The sequence below is a fragment of the Bufo bufo genome, chromosome 1, assembly GCF_905171765.1.
Source record: "Bufo bufo chromosome 1, aBufBuf1.1, whole genome shotgun sequence".
Classification (NCBI taxonomy): Eukaryota; Metazoa; Chordata; class Amphibia; order Anura; family Bufonidae; genus Bufo; species Bufo bufo.
Window position 1 is genome coordinate 809,543,610 of NC_053389.1, and position 19,135 is coordinate 809,562,744.

Sequence of the window (19,135 nt, forward strand, 5' to 3'; positions counted from 1 at the left end):
ATTCTTCTGGTGCAGTCACTGTGTACATACATTACTTATTCTGTACTGATCCTGAATTGCATTCTGTATTATACTCCAGAGCAGCACTCACTATTCTGCTAATGGAGTCACTGTGTACATACATTACTTATCCTGTACTGATCCTGAGTTACATCCTGTATTATACTCCAGAGCTGCACTCACTATACTACTGGTGCAGTCACTGTGTACATACATTACTTATCCTGTACTGATCCTGAGTTATATCCTGTATTATACTCCAGAGCTGCACTCACTATTCTGCTGGTGCAGTCACTGTGTACATACATTACTTATCCTGTACTGATCCTGACTTACATCCTGTATTATACTCCAGAGCTGCACTCACTATTCTGCTGGTGCAGTCACTGTGTACATACATTACATTACTTATCCTGTACTGATCCTGAGTGACATCCTGTATTATACTCCAGAGCTGCACTCACTATTCTGCTGGTGCAGTCACTGTGTACATACATTACATTACTTATCCTGTACTGATCCTGAGTTACATCCTGTATTATACTCCAGAGCTGCACTCACTATTCTGCTGGTGCAGTCACTGTGTACATACATTACTTATCCTGTACTGATCCTGACTTACATCCTGTATTATACTCCAGAGCTGCACTCACTATTCTGCTGGTGCAGTCACTGTGTACATACATTACATTACTTATCCTGTACTGATCCTGAGTGACATCCTGTATTATACTCCAGAGCTGCACTCACTATTCTGCTGGTGCAGTCACTGTGTACATATGTTACATTACTTATCCTGTTCTGATCCTGAGTTACATCCTGTATTATACTCCAGAGCTGCACTCACTATTCTGCTGGTGGAGTCACTGTGTACATATATTACATTATTTATCCTGTACTGATCCTGAGTTACATCCTGTATTATACTCCAGAGCTGCACTCACTATTCTGCTGGTGGAGTCACTGTGTACATACATTACTTATCCTGTACTGATCCTGAGTTACATCCTGTATTATACTCCAGAGCTGCACTCACTATTCTGCTGGTGGAGTCACTGTGTACATATATTACATTATTTATCCTGTACTGATCCTGAGTTACATCCTGTATTATACTCCAGAGCTGCACTCACTATTCTGCTGGTGGAGTCACTGTGTACATACATTACTTATCCTGTACTGATCCTGAGTTACATCCTGTATTATACTCCAGAGCTGCACTCACTATTCTGCTGGTGGAGTCACTGTGTACATACATTACATTATTTATCCTGTACTGTCACTTTATGTGGTAATACATTTGGAATGCTTTTACTTATCCAAACAATTCTAAGACTTTTTTGTGACACATTTTACTTTATGGTAAAGGTAAATTTGAGTTGATGTTTTACCTTTATTTATGAAAAATTCCCAAATTTATGGGAAAAAAAAAAAAAAGATATTTTCTAAATTTTAATTTCTCCTCTTTTAAGCCGGATAGTGATAACTCACAAAATAGTTATTAATTAATGTCCCCCATATGTCTACTTTATGTTGGCATCATTTTGTGAATGTCATTGTATTTTTTAGTGTATATGTAAATCTATGGCACACCAAAATACTTTTTCAATGCTTTTTAATCGGTACTTATATTGGTATCATTTTGTATATTATTTGGTATCTAGATTTTTACAGAAATCTTAACAGGCCTTAAAGTCACCAACGTTTCGGTCGGTAACAGCCTTTATCAAGGGATCTGCGGCCCAAGATTGTATCACATGTCTGTTTGCAGCCTGTCTGCCTGCCTGTGAGACTCACAGGCTTCCATTGGAGGCAGCCCCAATGCCTTCACAACCATAGTGTCCCCGTCACCGCAGCGCCAGGAACTGATGAGGATGGAGAGGGAGCCCCCTCCCTCCGCAAACTCTGTGTATGTCATGGTCAGTGTTGACCGCTGCATACAAAGGGTTAATGCGCTGGCATTGGTGTATTCACCGATGCCGACATATACAGCAGGGGCTCTGCTGTCAGGAACAGCCAAATCCCTACTGATGATCGAGCGGGCACAGCTCCTGCACTTTCCCAACATGTACGGCGGGTGGGGTTAAACCTATATCTTTCAAGTAATCTAGGACTTGGGTCCCTTAAGGCATTTTAAATCAGGATTCTGATTGATTCTAAGACATTTAAGAAAAAATGTTGGGTAGTATGGGGCCATTAGATAATAATATCACTGTTTTTGGCATGTAAAGCTGTTATTTCATGATTAGTATAAAAAACTAAATTCAGACATCATATAGTACAGTCGTGGACAAAAGTTTTGAGAATTACATAAATATTGGAAATTGGAAAAGTTGCTGCTTAAGTTTTTATACTAGCAATTTGCATATACTGTACTCCAGAATGTTATGAAGATGTCACGGATGGTGTACAGGGAAACAAGACAATACAATATAATCTATGACTCACTGGATCCACAACTAAGGAACAAAAGGGAGACCCCTGCATGAGACCTGCCACTCTCCCTTACTGCTCAGCCTATGCGAACACCCCAAAGGTGGATGGGCGCATATCCACGTACCTCGACTACCTTACACCTGAAGACCCTACAATAGTGAGGGGACACGACCAGCGGCTCCCTACACAGACACGGAGGGAGTCAGGGTCACCTATATCCAGAAAACAGAAAATCACAAATACATAAACAGCACTTATCTTGCAGACGACTGGGAACTGGGAACTAGGAACAGCATGCACACACATTCCAGGAAGTTGTATAAGCCGCAACCTAATGCATTATGGGAAGGAACTTAAAGGAAAGCAATCAGTCCAACTGCATGACAGCTGAGATAGGCTAACGAGATGAGGAACTGAAAACCAAAACAAAGAAACTCAAGGAGGAGGTTCTGGACGGCTCCTGTCAGAGCTTCTCAGCTGTCTGGTTGTGACAGTACCCCTCCCTCTACGAGTGGACTCCAGACACTCAGAGCCCACCTTCTCAGGATGGGACCTATGGAAAGCCCTGATGAGATGAGTTTCCTTAATGTCCGTCACTGGGACCCACATCCTCTCCTCAGGACCATAACCCTCCCAATGAACGAGGTACTGGAGGGAACCGCGGACAAGACGAGAGTCCACAATCCTAGAGACCTGAAATTCAAGATTTCCATCAACCATAATCGGAGGAGGAGGCAAAGGCGAGGGTACAATAGGTTGAACATAAGGTTTCAATAAGGACTTATGAAAAACATTATGGATCTTCCAAGTCTGAGGAAGATCAAGACGGTAGGCAACAGGATTGATGACAGACAGGATCTTGTAAGGCCCAATAAACCTAGGACCCAACTTCCAGGAGGGAACCTTCAATTTGATATTCTTGGTAGACAACCACACCAGATCACCAACATTCAGGTCCGGACCAGGCACACGTCTCTTATCCGCCACATGCTTATATCTCTCACTCATGCTCTTTAGATTATCCTGAATCTTTTGCCAAATAGATGACAAAGACGAGGAGAATCTGTCCTCATCAGGTAAACCAGAAGACCCCTCTCCCGAGAAAGTCCCAAACAGCGGATGAAACCCATATGCACCAAAAAATGGTGACTTATCAGAGGACTCCTGACGACGGTTATTTAAAGCAAACTCAGCAAGGGACAAAAACGAACACCAATCCTCCTGATTCTCCGCCACAAAACAGCACAGATATGTTTCCAGATTCTGATTGACGCGCTCCATCTGGCCATTCGACTGCGGGTGGAAATCAGAAGAGAATCACAATTGAATCCCCAAGCGAGAACAGAAAGCCTTCCAGAATCTGGAAACAAACTGCGTGCCCCTATCAGAGACTATGTCTGAAGGGATACCATGCAATTTGACAATGTGATCAATAAATGCCTGCGCCAGCGTCTTAGCATTGGGCAAACCAGGAAAAGGAATGAAATGCACCATTTTGCTAAAACGGTCCACCACCACCAGAATCACAGTCTTCCCCGAGGAACGAGGCAGGTCCGTTATGAAGTCCATGGACAGATGTGTCCAAGGACGGGAAGGAATGGGTAAGGGAAGGAGAGGACCTGATGGCCGTGAATGAAGGACTTTGGCACGAGCGCAAGTCTCGCAGGCTGCCACAAAACCCTCAACCGACTTACGAAGCGCAGGCCACCAGAATCTCCGAGCGATGAGATCCAGTGTGGCTCTTGCCCCCGGGTGCCCAGCAAGGACCGTATCGTGGTGTTCCTTAAAAATCTTGTGTCTTAAAGTGAGAGGCACAAACAACCTCCCAGGAGGACAAAGATCAGGAGCCTCCGACTGGGCTGCCTGCACCTCTGCCTCCAATTCAGGAAAAAGAGCAGAGACCACCACACCTTCAGCCAAAATGGGACCCGGGTCTTCGAAATTCCCACCTCCCGGAAAACAACGTGACAGGGCATCTGCCTTCACATTCTTAACCCCAGGGCGGAACGTGACAACAAAATTAAACCTTGAAAAGAACAAAGACCATCTGGCCTGTCTCGGGTTTAGACGCTTGGCTGACTCCAAGTAGGCCAGATTCTTATGGTCAGTAAACACGGTAATAGGGTGTCTGGCTCCCTCTAGCCAATGGCGCCATTCCTCAAAAGCTAACTTGATGGCCAACAACTCCCTATCTCCCACATCGTAATTTCTCTCTGCGGAGGAGAGTTTCTTCGAGAAAAAGGCACACGGTCGCCATTTGGCAGGAGAGGAACCCTGAGACAAGACCGCACCCACACCCACCTCAGAAGCATCAACCTCAACTATGAAGGGTAAAGAAATATCAGGTTGTACCAGGATGGGAGCGGAAGCAAAACTCTCCTTGATATTAGAAAAGGCCTTACGCGCCTCTACCGACCAGGAAGAAAAATCTACCCCCTTTCTGGTCATATCAGTGAGTGGTTTAACAACAGAGGAATAATTCAAAATAAATTTCCTGTAATAATTGGCAAAGCCCAAAAAACGCATCAGCGCCTTCTGATTCTCAGGAAGCTCCCACTCAAGCACAGCGCGGACCTTCTCGGGGTCCATGCGAAAACCAGAAGCGGAGAGAAGAAACCCCAGAAATTGAATTTCTGGAACCGCAAACACACATTTTTCCAGTTTCGCGTATAATTTATTCTCCCGCAGGATGAGCAAGACCTGACGTAAGTGTTCCTTATGAGTCTTGAAATCAGGAGAAAAAATCAAAATGTCATCCAAATACACTAATACAAATTTTCCCATTAAATGATAAAAAATGCTGTTCACGAAATGCTGAAAAACGGCTGGGGCATTCATCAAACCAAAAGGCATAACCAAATTCTCAAAATGGCCCTCAGGGGTATTGAAAGCCGTCTTCCATTCGTCTCCTTCTCTGACCCTGACCAGATTGTATGCCCCTCTTAGGTCTAATTTGGAAAAGACTTTAGCCCCAACAACCTGGTTAAACAGGTCCGGAATCAGAGAAAGCGGATAAGGGTCACGAATAGTGATACTGTTCAGCTCCCTGAAATCCAGACAAGGTCTTAAAGAACCATCTTTTTTCTTAACAAAGAAAAAACCAGCGGCAACAGGTGACTTCGAGGGTCGTATGTGTACTTTTCTCAGACTCTCAGAGATATAAGCACGCATAGCGACCCTCTCAGGTTGGGAAAGATTGTATAAACGAGATTTAGGCAGCTTGGCGCCTGGGATGAGATTAATAGGGCAATCGTACTCCCTGTGCGGAGGCAAATCCTGAACTCCACTCTCAGAGAAGACATCCGAAAATTCAGAGAGGAAAGGTGGTACAGTCTTAGTAGGAACCTCAGAAACAGATGTCATGAGGCAATTCTCTCTGCAAAAGTCACTCCAACCATTTATTTGCCTCGCTTGCCAATCAATGGTGGGGTTATGCTTAGTGAGCCAGGGTAGCCCCAACACTAGAGGAGTAGGCAAACCGCTAAGGACGAAACATGACACATCCTCAACATGAGCATCACAATTAAACGGATATTGTGAACTATGCCCTTTAATGATTTCTGAGAAAGTGGAGCGGAATCAATAGCAAAAACAGGAATATCCTTTCCCAAAGTGCATACCTGGAAAGGCAAAAGTGATAACTAACTGGCTCGGGGACCAAAACATTGACATTTTGGGTCCATGGCCTGGAAACTCCCCATATCTTAATCCCATTGAGAACTTGTGGTCAATCCTCAAGAGGCGGGTGGACAAACAAAAACCCACTAATTCTGACAAACTCCAAGAAGTGATTATGAAAGAATGGATTGCTATCAGTCAGGAATTGGCCCAGAAGTTGATTGAGAGCATGCCCAGTCGAATTGCAGAGGTCCTGAAAAAGAAGGGCCAACACTGCAAATACTGACTCTTTGCATAAATGTCATGTAATTGTCAATAAATGCCTTTGAAACGTATGAAGTGTGTGTAATTATATTTCACTACATCACAGAAACAACTGAAACAAAGATCTAAAAGCAGTTTAGCAGCAAACTTTGTGAAAACTAATATTTGTGTCATTCTCAAAACTTTGGGCCATGACTGTTCATATAAATCTCTTTCTAACAAAGCTAGAACCAGCCCTATACCTCGCATGGATCCAGAGATCTCCTCAGTCATTGCTCTAGTTGCTATCATATATTTCCTCCAGGCTGGTCACTTAGGGTGTGTGCCAAGGGCACATCCTTTCTGCTACAACTCAGGAGATATGTCCTTTCTCAAGAGGGGTGACCTATAACTGTCACAGAAGATATGGCTGGTGCAAGTCAAAGGATGGAACTGAGCATGCGTTACCACCTCAGCAAGGTGGACAGGGAGATGAGGAAAAGAACAAACAGCAGGTGGTGCTATGCAGATAAAGTTTATGGAATAACTCATTGGCTATACTAAATTTTTATTTTCATGCGATTACAAAAATATGTAGACCCTGGTGCTGGTTTAGAAAACAAAATTGTGGGATACCCCTTTAATGACAAAAGCCACGTGCCTGTTGATTGACATGGCCAGTCATCTTGCCTGGCCCTCACAATCCGATCCCTGTGTTGCTGCTCCGAGTAGCTGGGCAGAAGCTCAAATTCGGCTTTGGGTGCAGCTACTGTTCATGCGCCACTACCCAGAAGTGTAGAGACACATACACAGTCACTGTCTAATTTGAAGCCTAATTTGAGCTTCTGCACCTGCACCACTGCTCGGACCAGCAATGTAGGGCTTAGATTGTCAATCGACGTGGAGCTGGGGGTTTATTCACCTGGAGGACAGCCCCTCACTAGTGAAGAGCTCTTGCTAAGGAGACTAATCGATCCTCATCCCTAATTTACACAGCATAATAAACACCATAAACATAGAACCCAAAAAATGGAAAAAAAATCCAATAAATGCTGAATTGTATTTATTTTTCTATTCCTCCTGAAAAAAGTAATAATATTTCTTCAATAAGGGCTCCTTCACACGACCATATGGTCAACGCGCCCGTTCATGGGCACCGGCCGTGTGAATATTGTGTTGATGTGCGGACCCATTGACTTAAATAGGTCTGCGAACCGCAAGATACGGGCAAGGATAAGAGATGTTCTGTCTTTTGCGGTGCGGAGGCACGGATCGGAAGCCCACGGAATCTATTTTGAGTGTTTCCGTGGGCTTACGATCCGTGCCTTCGCTTCGCAAAAGTTCGGAGTACACGCAGCCCGTGCCCATATATTGCCAACACGCTGTTTGCAGTCCTTACGGTCATGTGAATGAGCACTATATATCACATGTACAGATGTGGCCACCTGTCCTCCAATTTTTTTAAAGGACTCAAAATTCTCATAACGGACATTTAATGTGGTCATAATTAGTGTTGAGCAAATCGGACTTCTCTCCGAATTTCAGTGAAAATTTGAATTTCCTCACGCTTCGTGGTAGCGAATCCATTTTCCCTGAATGGCAGTAAAATAATAAACTTACCAGCACCGCCATCTTGATTGAAGATCTTGTTGCACAAAATGCATGCGATGTCACGTCGACCGGCGTGGTGACGTCATACGACACCGCGCAATAGTGTGAGATCTTCAATCATGATGACGGCTGGCTCTTTGCAATCAAATGGATGGGGTAAGTATGATTTAATTCATTTTACACTGTAATATCAATGTCAGATGCCAGGATCAGCTAGGAACGTGGCATCTGAGGGGTACAATGACGGGGGTGGCACAATCGCCGCTCCCTGTCATTGCACCCAGTACTTACAAAGAAATGCACTTCATGACGAAGAAATTCGTCACAAAGCAAATTTTTTGTAAATTCCGGTGAAGCGATTTTTTCAATACTTTGTTCATCTCTGCACGTCACAAAACCTGGTGGGCGTGCGGAGACACCTACAGAATAAACATCTCCTGACAGAGTATCATGAAATCATGTTTCACACCATAAATCTGGGGAGCAGTAAGGAGGAAACACATGGGTACCACAAAATGATACCACTGAAAAACAGAACTCATCCCGAGAACAAAAACTCATACGGCTTGGATGATGGAAAAAGAAAAAAATGTATAGTTCCCAGAAACGATCAAAACTGGCCACGGCAGTCAGGTCACAGAATTTTCTTACCGTGGTAATTTATGGCATATCAAAAAAAAGTCATCATTTATTGCCAACCATAACCAAGCGACAGACAACGTAAACCAACCTGATTGGGAATCCTCCTTGGACTTACGTGTTATGTCTAGTTTGGTCCCTCTTCCGTAATGTATGGTGGAGCTGGATTTGTTATTTCCGACACAGAACTTGAGCATCACAAAGCAGTAATAAGTTGTATTATCAGTATCCTTAACCCCCTTTATACGGAGATCGGCCAGTCCTCTCAGCTCTGTCCTTCCTCTGTAGGTGGAGTGAACCATGGCTGGGAACGGGTGATAGGCGTAAGCACCCTTTGGGCTGCCCACTCTCCAGAAGACCCCAGTCCACAGAAGGTTAGTATCTGATTGGAATTTGTACGAGCAGCTGATGTTAGCAGAATCGTCCACGTCAGATGAAGTTTTCTCTGGTTGCACAACTTCAAACACTGGATTCAAGGGATTATCTAAAAAGAGACATTAAAGGGAAAGTCCCATGTAATCTGTTTCATTAATAAAGATAAGTCTGTAGAAGAGAAATAATGTTTTTTCTTTTACATTTTTGTAACTTTTTTATTAAAGAAAACTTTGTGTACCCGTGTGCAGGACTCATCTCCAAGGTTCCAAGGCTGTATGACAGAAATGTATGATACAGACGGTCTCTATCTGATCGGAGGGTGAGTACACTACTGCTCCGCAGTCAGATACAGACCGGTTGTATCATACATTACTGTTATACAGTCAATGTCGGTCAGGGAAGCCCAGGACGCCTGTGAATTGTGGATGACACATGGATCGGGACATGGATTCCTGGGCCGATCACGGTCATTTGCATGAGTGCCCCCCTAAACAGTGACATCCACAGTGCCCCCCTAAAAAGTGACATCCACAGTGCCCCCATAACAGTGACATCCACAGTGCCCCATAACAGTGACATCCACAGTGCCCCCATAACAGTGACATCCACAGTGTCCCCATAACAGTGACATCCACAGTGCCCCCCCATACCACTGACATCCACAGTGCCCCCCATACCACTGACATCCACTGTGCCCCCAAACCAGTGACATCCACAGTGCCCCCATACCACTGACATCCACAGTGCCCCCATACCAGTGACATCCACAGTGCCCCCATAACACTGACATCTACAGTGCCCCATAACAGTGACATCAACAGTGCCCAATAATAGTGGCATCCACAGTGCCCACATAAGAGTGACATCCACAATGCCCACATAACAGTGACATCCACAGTGCCTCCATAACAGTGTCTTCCACAGCGCTCCCAAAACAGTGACATCCACAGCGCTCCCATAACAGTGACATCCACAGTGCCCCCATAACACTGACATCCACAGTGCCCCCATAACACTGACATCCACAGTGTTCCCAGAACAGTGACATCCACACTGTCCCCATAACAGTGACATCCACAGTTCGCCCATAACTGTGACATCCACAGTGCCTCATAACTGTGACATCCACAGTGCCACCATAACTGTGACATCCACAGTGCTCCCATAACTGGGACATCCACAGTGCCACCATAACAGTGGCATTGACAGTGCCACCATAACAGTGACATCCACAGTGCTCCCATAACAGTGACATCAACAGTGCTCCCATAACAGTGACATCCACAGTGCCCCCATAACAGTGACATCCACAGTGCCCCCATAACAGTGACATCCACAGTGCCCCCATAGCAGTGACATCCACAGACAGGCTCGGACTGGCCCACCGGGGAGGCGGGGGATTCCTTGGTAGTCCCCCAGTCTCATGCGCCCGGAGATAAGAAGGCGGAGTAATTATTTGTTTTGTTTCTCAGGAGAAATTATTGTAACCACTAGGTGGCAGTATTGCACAGCGATGCAGCCTCCTACTGGTGTACATTGTACAGGAGGCCCCGCAGTATCTTCTAAGCTTCCCGGGCTGCTGGCAGTGAAGGAGGAGAGAACATGTCTGGCCATCCGCCTGCCCTCCCTGCTGTCAGGAAACTGTGGTTGCTGGAGAGAAGGGCTGATTTCTCAGGTGTGTGACAGTAGTGAGCTGTAGGAGACTGTAAGGGGGAAATAGGGGATTTGTTTATAGCAGACTCAGATCTGTGTATGTGTGCTGCTCTCTGCAGAGTTCAGAGTGGCATTGTGGGGACTCTGCCCTAGGTCCCCCGGATGCCTCTGCTTTAGGTGCACCCCCATAAGTGCCCCAGCTGAAGATGCCCCCACTCTAAATGCACCGCTAATATTGCCTCTTCTCCAGTTACCCCTGCTCCAGGATCCCCACTATTACCCTGCCTCAGGCGACCCTAATGCCTCTGCTTCAGTTATGACCCTCCGTTTGTGCCCTTTGCTCACGTTGCTCCTCTAGCACCTTTGCTTGGGCTTTGTTAAAGGTTGTGACCTCCAAAGGGGGTTGGACTTATGCCCGAAAAATTCTGCCCAGTGCGTCACATTCTCCAGTACTGACACGTATGGTTTACTTACAGGCATCACTGCTGCCATGTATAGAGATAGTGGTGGTGGAGTGGTGGAGGATTTAAAGGCGTTGTGCAGGTTTTCAACATACGACCTGCTGCTCCATTTATTCTCTTTGGGACCACTGGAAATAGCCAGCGCTGGACTCCGGCATCTCCAGCGACCCCATAGAGAATGGATGGAGAGGCAGGGCCTATATACTCGACCTGCCACTCGATCAAGAAGGAGGATCAGTGGGGGCTCCAGTGTTCAGACCCCCACGGATTACTTAGTTATCCCCGATCCTGTGGATAGAGGATAACTAGAAAAGTGGACACAGGTCCTTTAACAGGACGAGCATTTCTATTTTAGTTTGACACATATTTTGGGCCAGATTTTAATTTTAATATTTTTTTTTTTACACCCAAAGAAAACCTTTAAGGATAGGGAATGTGAAAAGGTGAAACAGCTATGACACGACAGGTGATAAGTGTCTGATTGTTGGGGGTCTGACTTCTGGGACCTCCATGATCAAGGGAACGTGGTCTTAAGACCCTTGTGTACATAGATTGGTGGTAATGTAATTGAATGTCTCAGGACCCCTTTTTTCATGACCAGTGGGTGTTCCAGCAGTCAGACCCCAGCAATCTGATATTTATCACCGATCCTGTAGATAGTCGATAGGTCATTATGGTAGGACAACCCTTTTAATTATAATGTAGATTATGTGCAATCTGAGGAGGTTAAGATTTGGTAAATTTCAAGCCAGACATTTATGCTTAAAAGGGTTAAAGGGTTTGTCTCACTTCAGTAAATGGCATTTATCATGCAGTTAATACGAGGCACTTACTAATGTATTGTGATTGTCCATATTGCCTCCTTTCCATCACATTATACACAGCACGTATCCGTGGTTACGACCACCATGTAATCCAGCAGTGGTGGCCGTGCTTACACATTATAGGGAAAGGCTGGAAATGCTCATAGGCCAACACCTTTACCTATAGTGTGCAAGCACGGCCACCGCTGCTGGATTACACGGTGCCGTTACCACCTTTGTGCCTCTCTACTACCTCCGATGGTTAACCTCATGTCGTGTATTTATTGCAGGACCGTCACACTGTGCATATCTATTTTATTGCAACTTTTTGTGTTAAGATGTAATGTGCCTGGTTCACCAGCAGATGTCAGCATTTCTGGGAGAGCTAGTTCACCTAGAATTGAATCCCTCTTTCCATTTTGGCCCTCTCTAGAACGGGAGGAGTCTAGTAAGAGTAAGCCAGTCTAACCTTCCCCTCTGGGGAGAGGTTGTGTACAGAGTTGAGGTCCTGCTTATCCCCTTCTGGAAAGGAAGCAGTCCTTGTCCCGTCTGGACATGCCTTGCCTGTGAGTCCTAAATGGTTGCATGTCCCCTCCAGGGCTTGCATTGCCTACAACCAAGCTAAGAGAGCTAGAAGTCAGGAAGAAGCATTCCCTAAATGAAGATAGATAAAGACCAAGATACAGAGCAAGATAAAGGGAACGAATCAGACTACAGAAAGCTAAGTTGCATCCTACAGCAGAAAAGCTTCCTATTTAATCCAGCCAGCATAGCAGAGCTGAGAGAGTTGAGATGTAGCAGAGCTGAGATTGTTTGCCTGCCAAAAGTTAAGCCAAAGTCTGCTGAGGACCAAGATAAAGCTGGAAGATTGTCTCTGACACAAGTTTATTCAAGTAAAGTTACTGTTCAACTACATACAAGGTCTAGACTCAATTATTCCTACGTCATTCAAGTTAATCACCTCTTTTGCACTGTTTCGGATAACAGAGTCTGGGATCCAAGGATATCCAGGTAGGAGCACTGTGACATGTGCTTATAACATCTACAGGGACATTGTGGGCTACCCTACACCACTCTGACATTACTACACCTGGTACCAACCTCACTACACAAAAAAGGGACTCTAAGTCCTCGTTGCTGAAATGCAACTGGCGTCACGACAACTTGCTCTAACAGAGGGACATATATCTTAAAAACCTCTTAAAGGGTAAAGGATACCCCAGACGCTGGCAACCGCCTGCATATCATATGGCGTAATGAACGGGATCTCTTATAGCATCTTAAAGGGACCCCTGGTAGTACCCCGTCCGTTGCAGCCATAACCACGGATACGTGCTGTGTATAATGTAATGGAAAGGAGGCAATATGGACAATCACAATACATTAGTAAGTGCTTTGTATTAAATTTCTCTACATGATAAATGCCATTTGCTGAAGTGAGACGACCCCTTTATGTGTGCTACACTTAATAGGGTTAGGCATAAATGTCTTGGCGTGTGCATTGCGTGTTTCCTTTGTGTGTGCTATATATGTTCTATGTATCAGTGGTGTATGTACAGTATGTGACATATGCATCAGTGGCATGTGAGCCACGTACAAGTGTCTTGTGTGCCACATCAATGAGTGATTGGTGTGCGCTGCATGTGTCTTGCTTGTGCAGGATATCCATATATGTGCCAATTCTGCCACATGTATGTTTGTGCATGTTGCTGTGACTGTCCGCCATCATACTTCATCTGTAATATTTCTGTTATCACTGTAAGGCTACTTTCACACTTGCGGCAGAGTGATCCAGCAAGCAGTTCCGTCGCCGGAACTGCCTGCCGGATCTGTCAAAACATATGCCGACTGATGGCATTTGTAAGACTGATCAGGATCCTGATCCGTCTTGCAAATGCATTGAAATGCCGGATCCGTCTTTCCGTTGTCATCCGGAAAAACCGATCCGGAATTTATTTTTTTCACATTCTTTTTGATCTGCGCATGCGCAGACCAGAAGGACGGTTCCGGAATTGCGGTATTTTGAATGCCCAATCCGGCACTAATACATTCCTATGGAAAAAAAATGAATTCAGGCAAGTGTTCAGCTTTTTTGGCCGGAGATAAAACCGTAGCATGCTGCGGTATTTTCTCCGTCCTGATCAGTCAAAAAGACTGAACTGAAGACATCCTGATGCATCCTGAACGGATTGCTCTCCATTCAGAATGCATGGGGATAAAACTGATCAGTTATTTTCCGGAATAGAGCCCCTAGGACGGAACTCAGTGCCGGAAAAGAAAAACACTAGTGTGAAAGTACCCTAGTACATGTTCTATCATTTTGCACAACGGCCTTACGGACATACAGACACGGAATGCACACATTCCTCCATACTTAAGAACCAAGCCGCCATTGGCTTGTGCTTAGGGTATATAGGCGTAGGTGTAGATATGTTCTATGGGTACCATGAAAAATTCAAGTGCTACATGAAAATACAAATACACAGACTAACATAAAAGATTGCTACCCATGGGATCCTGACTGAGTAGGGTGTATTGCAACGGTTTTCCCTCTCGCACAAGTACTAATAAGTACTCTTTAAGTACTACTGCACTAAGCGCTTAACGCTTAATACTCCACGAAGTGGCCATTGTCGTATATGGAGCGTGGGGGTGTCATGTACTGTAATCCCTCTACATGTCATGATACGCCCGCAAACAGAAGGGTGGCTTCATCCTCTATTTCCTTTCTGGCACCAAGGTCTAGTAATGCTTCACGCTTTGTCACCTTGATGACTGACCAGGTAGCTCCACACATGTTCCTCCTAGGCTTGGCTAAGCACAATACCTGGGGATATAAATAACCTTGGCTAAGCACAAGGCCTGAAAACATATATCAATTAGGAGAATGAGGCAACGCACTCCAATCTCTCCAGACACAAATTAGCAGCGGGTCATCCTTCACTATGTCAGATCTGCTTTCGACTTTACCACTTGCTTCCCCCTGTGTAGCAATACAATACCTAAAACAAGGTCACATAAGAACCATTAGTATTTAATGTCCTCAGAGGCAGTCCATAATTAGCAATGGCCAGGGGCGTACATAGAAATCACTGTGCCCCATAGCAAGCATCTGAATTGGGCCCCCTAACCCCGCCCACTACCCACCCCTGGCCCGTCCCACCTCTTGTCCTGGCTCCTCCCATGCCACACCCCCATTAAAGAATCCCTAATGCCCGGGGGGGCGGAAGGAGTAGGAGAGCACACCGTCCACTATGAGCCCCCTAAAATGCTCAGGACAGTGTGCTTTCCTTCTACTCCTCTCCCCCGTGGGCATTTTGGGGGGCATCAGGGGATGGGGGGCTCATAGAGGAATCAGGAGGGGGGTGGAGACTCATAGAGGACAGTGTCCCCCACCCTGGACATTTTGGAGTAATGGGGGCATTAGGGGTTGGGAGGCTCATAGAGGACTCGGGGGGGGGGGGGGGGGAGACTCAGAACAGTGTGCTTTCCTCCTACTCCTCCCCCTGGGCATTTTGGGGTAATGGGGGCATTAGGGGGGCTCATACAGGACAGAGTAGGAGGAAAGCAGACTGTCCTCTATGAGCCCCCCAAACCCTTAATGCCCCCCAAAATGCTCAGGACAGTGTGCTTTCCTTCTACTCCTCTCCTCCCTGGCCCTGGGCATTTTGGGGGGCATTAGGGGTTGGGGGGCTCATAGAGGACTCAGGGGGGAAAGGCTAATACAGGACAGAGTAGGAGGAAAGCGGACTGTCCTCTATGAGTCCCCCTCCCTATGAGTTCTCTTGCTGCCTGGCAGTGGCAGGCAATGCTGCATTAATCTACCCCTTCCCGTTCCCATGCACAAATACAAACCAACCAATCAATAGAAGGTGACCACCGTCCGGGACTCCGTGTTCGGTCAGGAGCGGGCGGGCAGGCAGGCAGACCTTCAGTCTGGGGCTGGGTTCGGTGCAGGGTCAGGTCAGAGAATGAATGCAAACACTGGCCAATCAGCAGCTGCCTCTTTGTGCTGATTGGCCAGTGTGAAAAGAGAACACGCCTGCAGCCTGGCCGGGAGAATCAAGTTCATGCAGTGAGGCAGGTTAATATAAGACGCGCAGGGGGAGGGGGGCGGGGCCGCCGATCAAAGACAAGTGCCGCGGGCCCGCTGCGCCTGCGCCACAGTGTGTGTAGTGTACTACTAGTACTGGCTAAAATAAGTGGAGGGGGCGGGGCCTTCCCTGCGCTCCGGGCCCCTCTGTGCTGTGGGCCCCATAGCAACGGCGTGGTCTGCCTATATTGGCGGTACGCCACTGGCAATGGCGATGTTAGATCTGCTTGTGACGTGTATTAACGTCCTCAGAGGCAGTCCATACTAAGCAAAGAAGTAAGATGCTGACCATCTGGCTAACAATATAAAGTCCAAAGTCCATACAAAAATGCATATTAGGTCACATTGCGGTACCTGTGAAAGAACACACACAATGGGCACAGTACTTGAACGTTGCTGAAAATGTAAAAGGTTAGTGCATAAGTAGTGCAAATATAAGGCAAATATTTAATGCAATCAAATAATGCAATACATTAGTGCAATAAGGCAATGAAATCATATTAGAGTCTCTTCTTTAGTGCTTGCGGATCAGGTGCACCAAACTGGAAATTTAAGTGCAACAAAGTCCTTCAAGTGCAAAAGAGTCTTTTGTAATCCATATGAGGTAATATTTGTAATCCACGGGAAATAATGTCATTTGTAATCCAAATTAGGTAGTAAAAGTTATTTGTAATCAACATGGGTATAAGGATAGCAGCACAGGTCATAAGGACCGTTTAGCAAAGGGGCTCCCAAATAACCTGAAAATGGGGGGAAAAGAAAATTTTTGCAACTTGGAGATAAATGAAGATGAGGGGAGTCCTAACTAGCATGGCCCTCCGGGTGAGGACTAAAAACAAGGGGCAAAACACAACAATAAAACACTGCCAACAGGCCCTCACCCTTCAGGTCCAGTCCAGGAAGTGGCTCCCAGGAGTCATTGCTCCTTTTAAATAAAGATCCACAAAGAGCAGCTCTTTAGAAAAAGGTCCTCCTGACGTCCTCCTCGCTGCTGGAGCTGCTAAAGCTCATAAGAGGTCTGTCCTAACAGTGACATCCACAGTGCCCCATAACAGTGACCTCCACATCTGCAGTGCATGGGGGGGTCAACGTCCATGGGATCCCTTTAATTTGAGAAATGTGTTTGTCGTGACTCCAGTTGCATTGAAGCAACAAGGTCACAGGGTTCCTTCTAGTGATATGGTGGTACCCAGTGTAGGAATGCCAGAGTGGTGTAGGGTGGCCTAAATGTCCCTTAATGGTGTTGCACTTGTCACGGTGCTCCTACATGGATATGCTGAAATCCCAGGTGCAGTCGTGTGAAGCAAATCAAGGGGTAGGTGGCGGAAAGGATAGAGAAAAAAAATGGACTCCAGACTTAGTACAACGTTGAACAACAGCTTTATTTGCATAAACGTTCATCAGGAAGCAATCTTCCAGTTTTGTATTGGTCACCGGCATGCTTTGGCATTAAGTCTGGCAGGCAAACACACTCGACCCTACTACATCTGTTGCTCTCTGGCTCTGCTGTGCTGACAGGATTAGATAGGAACCTTTTCCTTTCTTTCTGCTGTATGCTGCACTTCTTTCGTTGTAGTTTGTCTCTAGATTAGGCCAGGAAACTTTCATCCTGGCTCCAGAGGCTTTAAGATTTGGCATACATGGCCAGCAGAGCTGAGGGTGCTCTGGCTAGCTTTAACACAGCCTTCCCCTAGCAGGGGGTAAGCTAGACTCTCCCCTCAAAAGTGGTCGGCTAGACTGACTCCTAACTAGCTAAACTCCTCACTCTCTTAGAGAGAGCTAGAATGGAAAGAGGGGTTCCATTCTAGGTAAACTAGCTCTGCCATGTATGCCGCCATCTGCTGGTAAACCAGGTATTTTACACTTAAACAGCTACAAAACAAGGAAATGAGAATACACATTTTGCAGGACCTGGAAATAAGTGCATAGATGACATTAGGTCAACCATAGGAGATAGTAGATAGGCGTAAAGGTGGTAATGCACCTCTGGGGCGTTACACATCCAAAGTGCCCCCATAACAGTGACATCCACAGTGCTCCCATAACAGTGACATCCACACCGCCCCCATAATTGTGACATCCACAGTGCCCCCATAACAGTAACATCCACAGTGCCCCCATAACAGTGACATCCACAGTGCCCCCATAACAGTGACATCCACAGTGCCCCCATAACAGTGACATCCACAATGCTCCCATAACAGAGACATCCACAGCGCCCCATAATTGTGACATCCACAGTGCCCCCATAACAGAGACATCCACAGTGCCCCCATAACAGAGACATCCACAGTGTCCACATAACAGTGACATCCACAGCGCCCCCATAATTGTGACATCCACAGTGTCCCCATAACAGTGACATCCACAGTGCCCCCATAACAGTGACATACATAGTGCCCCAATAACAGTAACATCCACAGTGCCCCCATAACAGAGACATCCACAGTGCCCCCATAACAGTGACATACATAGTGCCCCAATAACAGTAACATCCACAGTGTCCCCATAACAGAGACATCCACAGTGCTCCCATAACAGTGACATCCACAGCGCCCCCATAATTGTGACATCCACAGTGCCCCCATAACAGTGACATCCACAGTGCCCCCATAACAGAGACATCCACAGTGCTCCCATAACAGTAACATCCACAGTTCCCCCATAACAGCGACATTCACAGGGCCCCCATAACTGTGACATCCACAGGGCCCCCATAACAGCGACATTCACAGGGCCCCCATAACAGTAACATCCACAGTGCCCCCATAACACTGACATCCACAGTGCCCCCATAACAGTAACATCCACAGTGCCCCCATAACACTGACATCCACAGTGCCCCCATAACAGTAACATCCACAGTGCCCCCATAACAGTGACATCCACAATGCTCCCATAACAGAGACATCCACAGCGCCCCATAATTGTGACATCCACAGTGCCCCCATAACAGAGACATCCACAGTGCCCCCATAACAGAGACATCCACAGTGTCCACATAACAGTGACATCCACAGCGCCCCCATAATTGTGACATCCACAGTGTCCCCATAACAGTGACATCCACAGTGCCCCCATAACAGTGACATACATAGTGCCCCAATAACAGTAACATCCACAGTGCCCCCATAACAGAGACATCCACAGTGCCCCCATAACAGTGACATACATAGTGCCCCAATAACAGTAACATCCACAGT

General features: G+C 46.2%; 1 protein-coding gene and 1 long non-coding RNA gene across 3 annotated transcripts in view; one reads left to right on the forward strand and one right to left on the reverse strand.

Moving 5' to 3' along the window:
* Positions 1 to 19,135, reverse strand: part of LOC120986554 — a 149,337-nt gene that overhangs the window by 61,073 nt on the left and 69,129 nt on the right. Inside the window, exon 4 of one of the 2 annotated variants that reach the window (XM_040415194.1) lies at positions 8,666 to 9,031. In XM_040415194.1, coding sequence (XP_040271128.1) covers positions 8,666 to 9,031 — 366 coding nt within the window. Of the gene's footprint in view, positions 1 to 8,638; positions 9,032 to 19,135 lie in introns of both variants that reach the window. The other variant, XM_040415193.1, reaches the window with a different exon arrangement.
* LOC120986556 lies at positions 1,996 to 17,786 on the forward strand. Its single transcript, XR_005775698.1, has 4 exons — positions 1,996 to 2,005; positions 3,402 to 3,407; positions 17,616 to 17,632; positions 17,685 to 17,786. It is a non-coding gene; the product is annotated as an uncharacterized LOC120986556 (long non-coding RNA).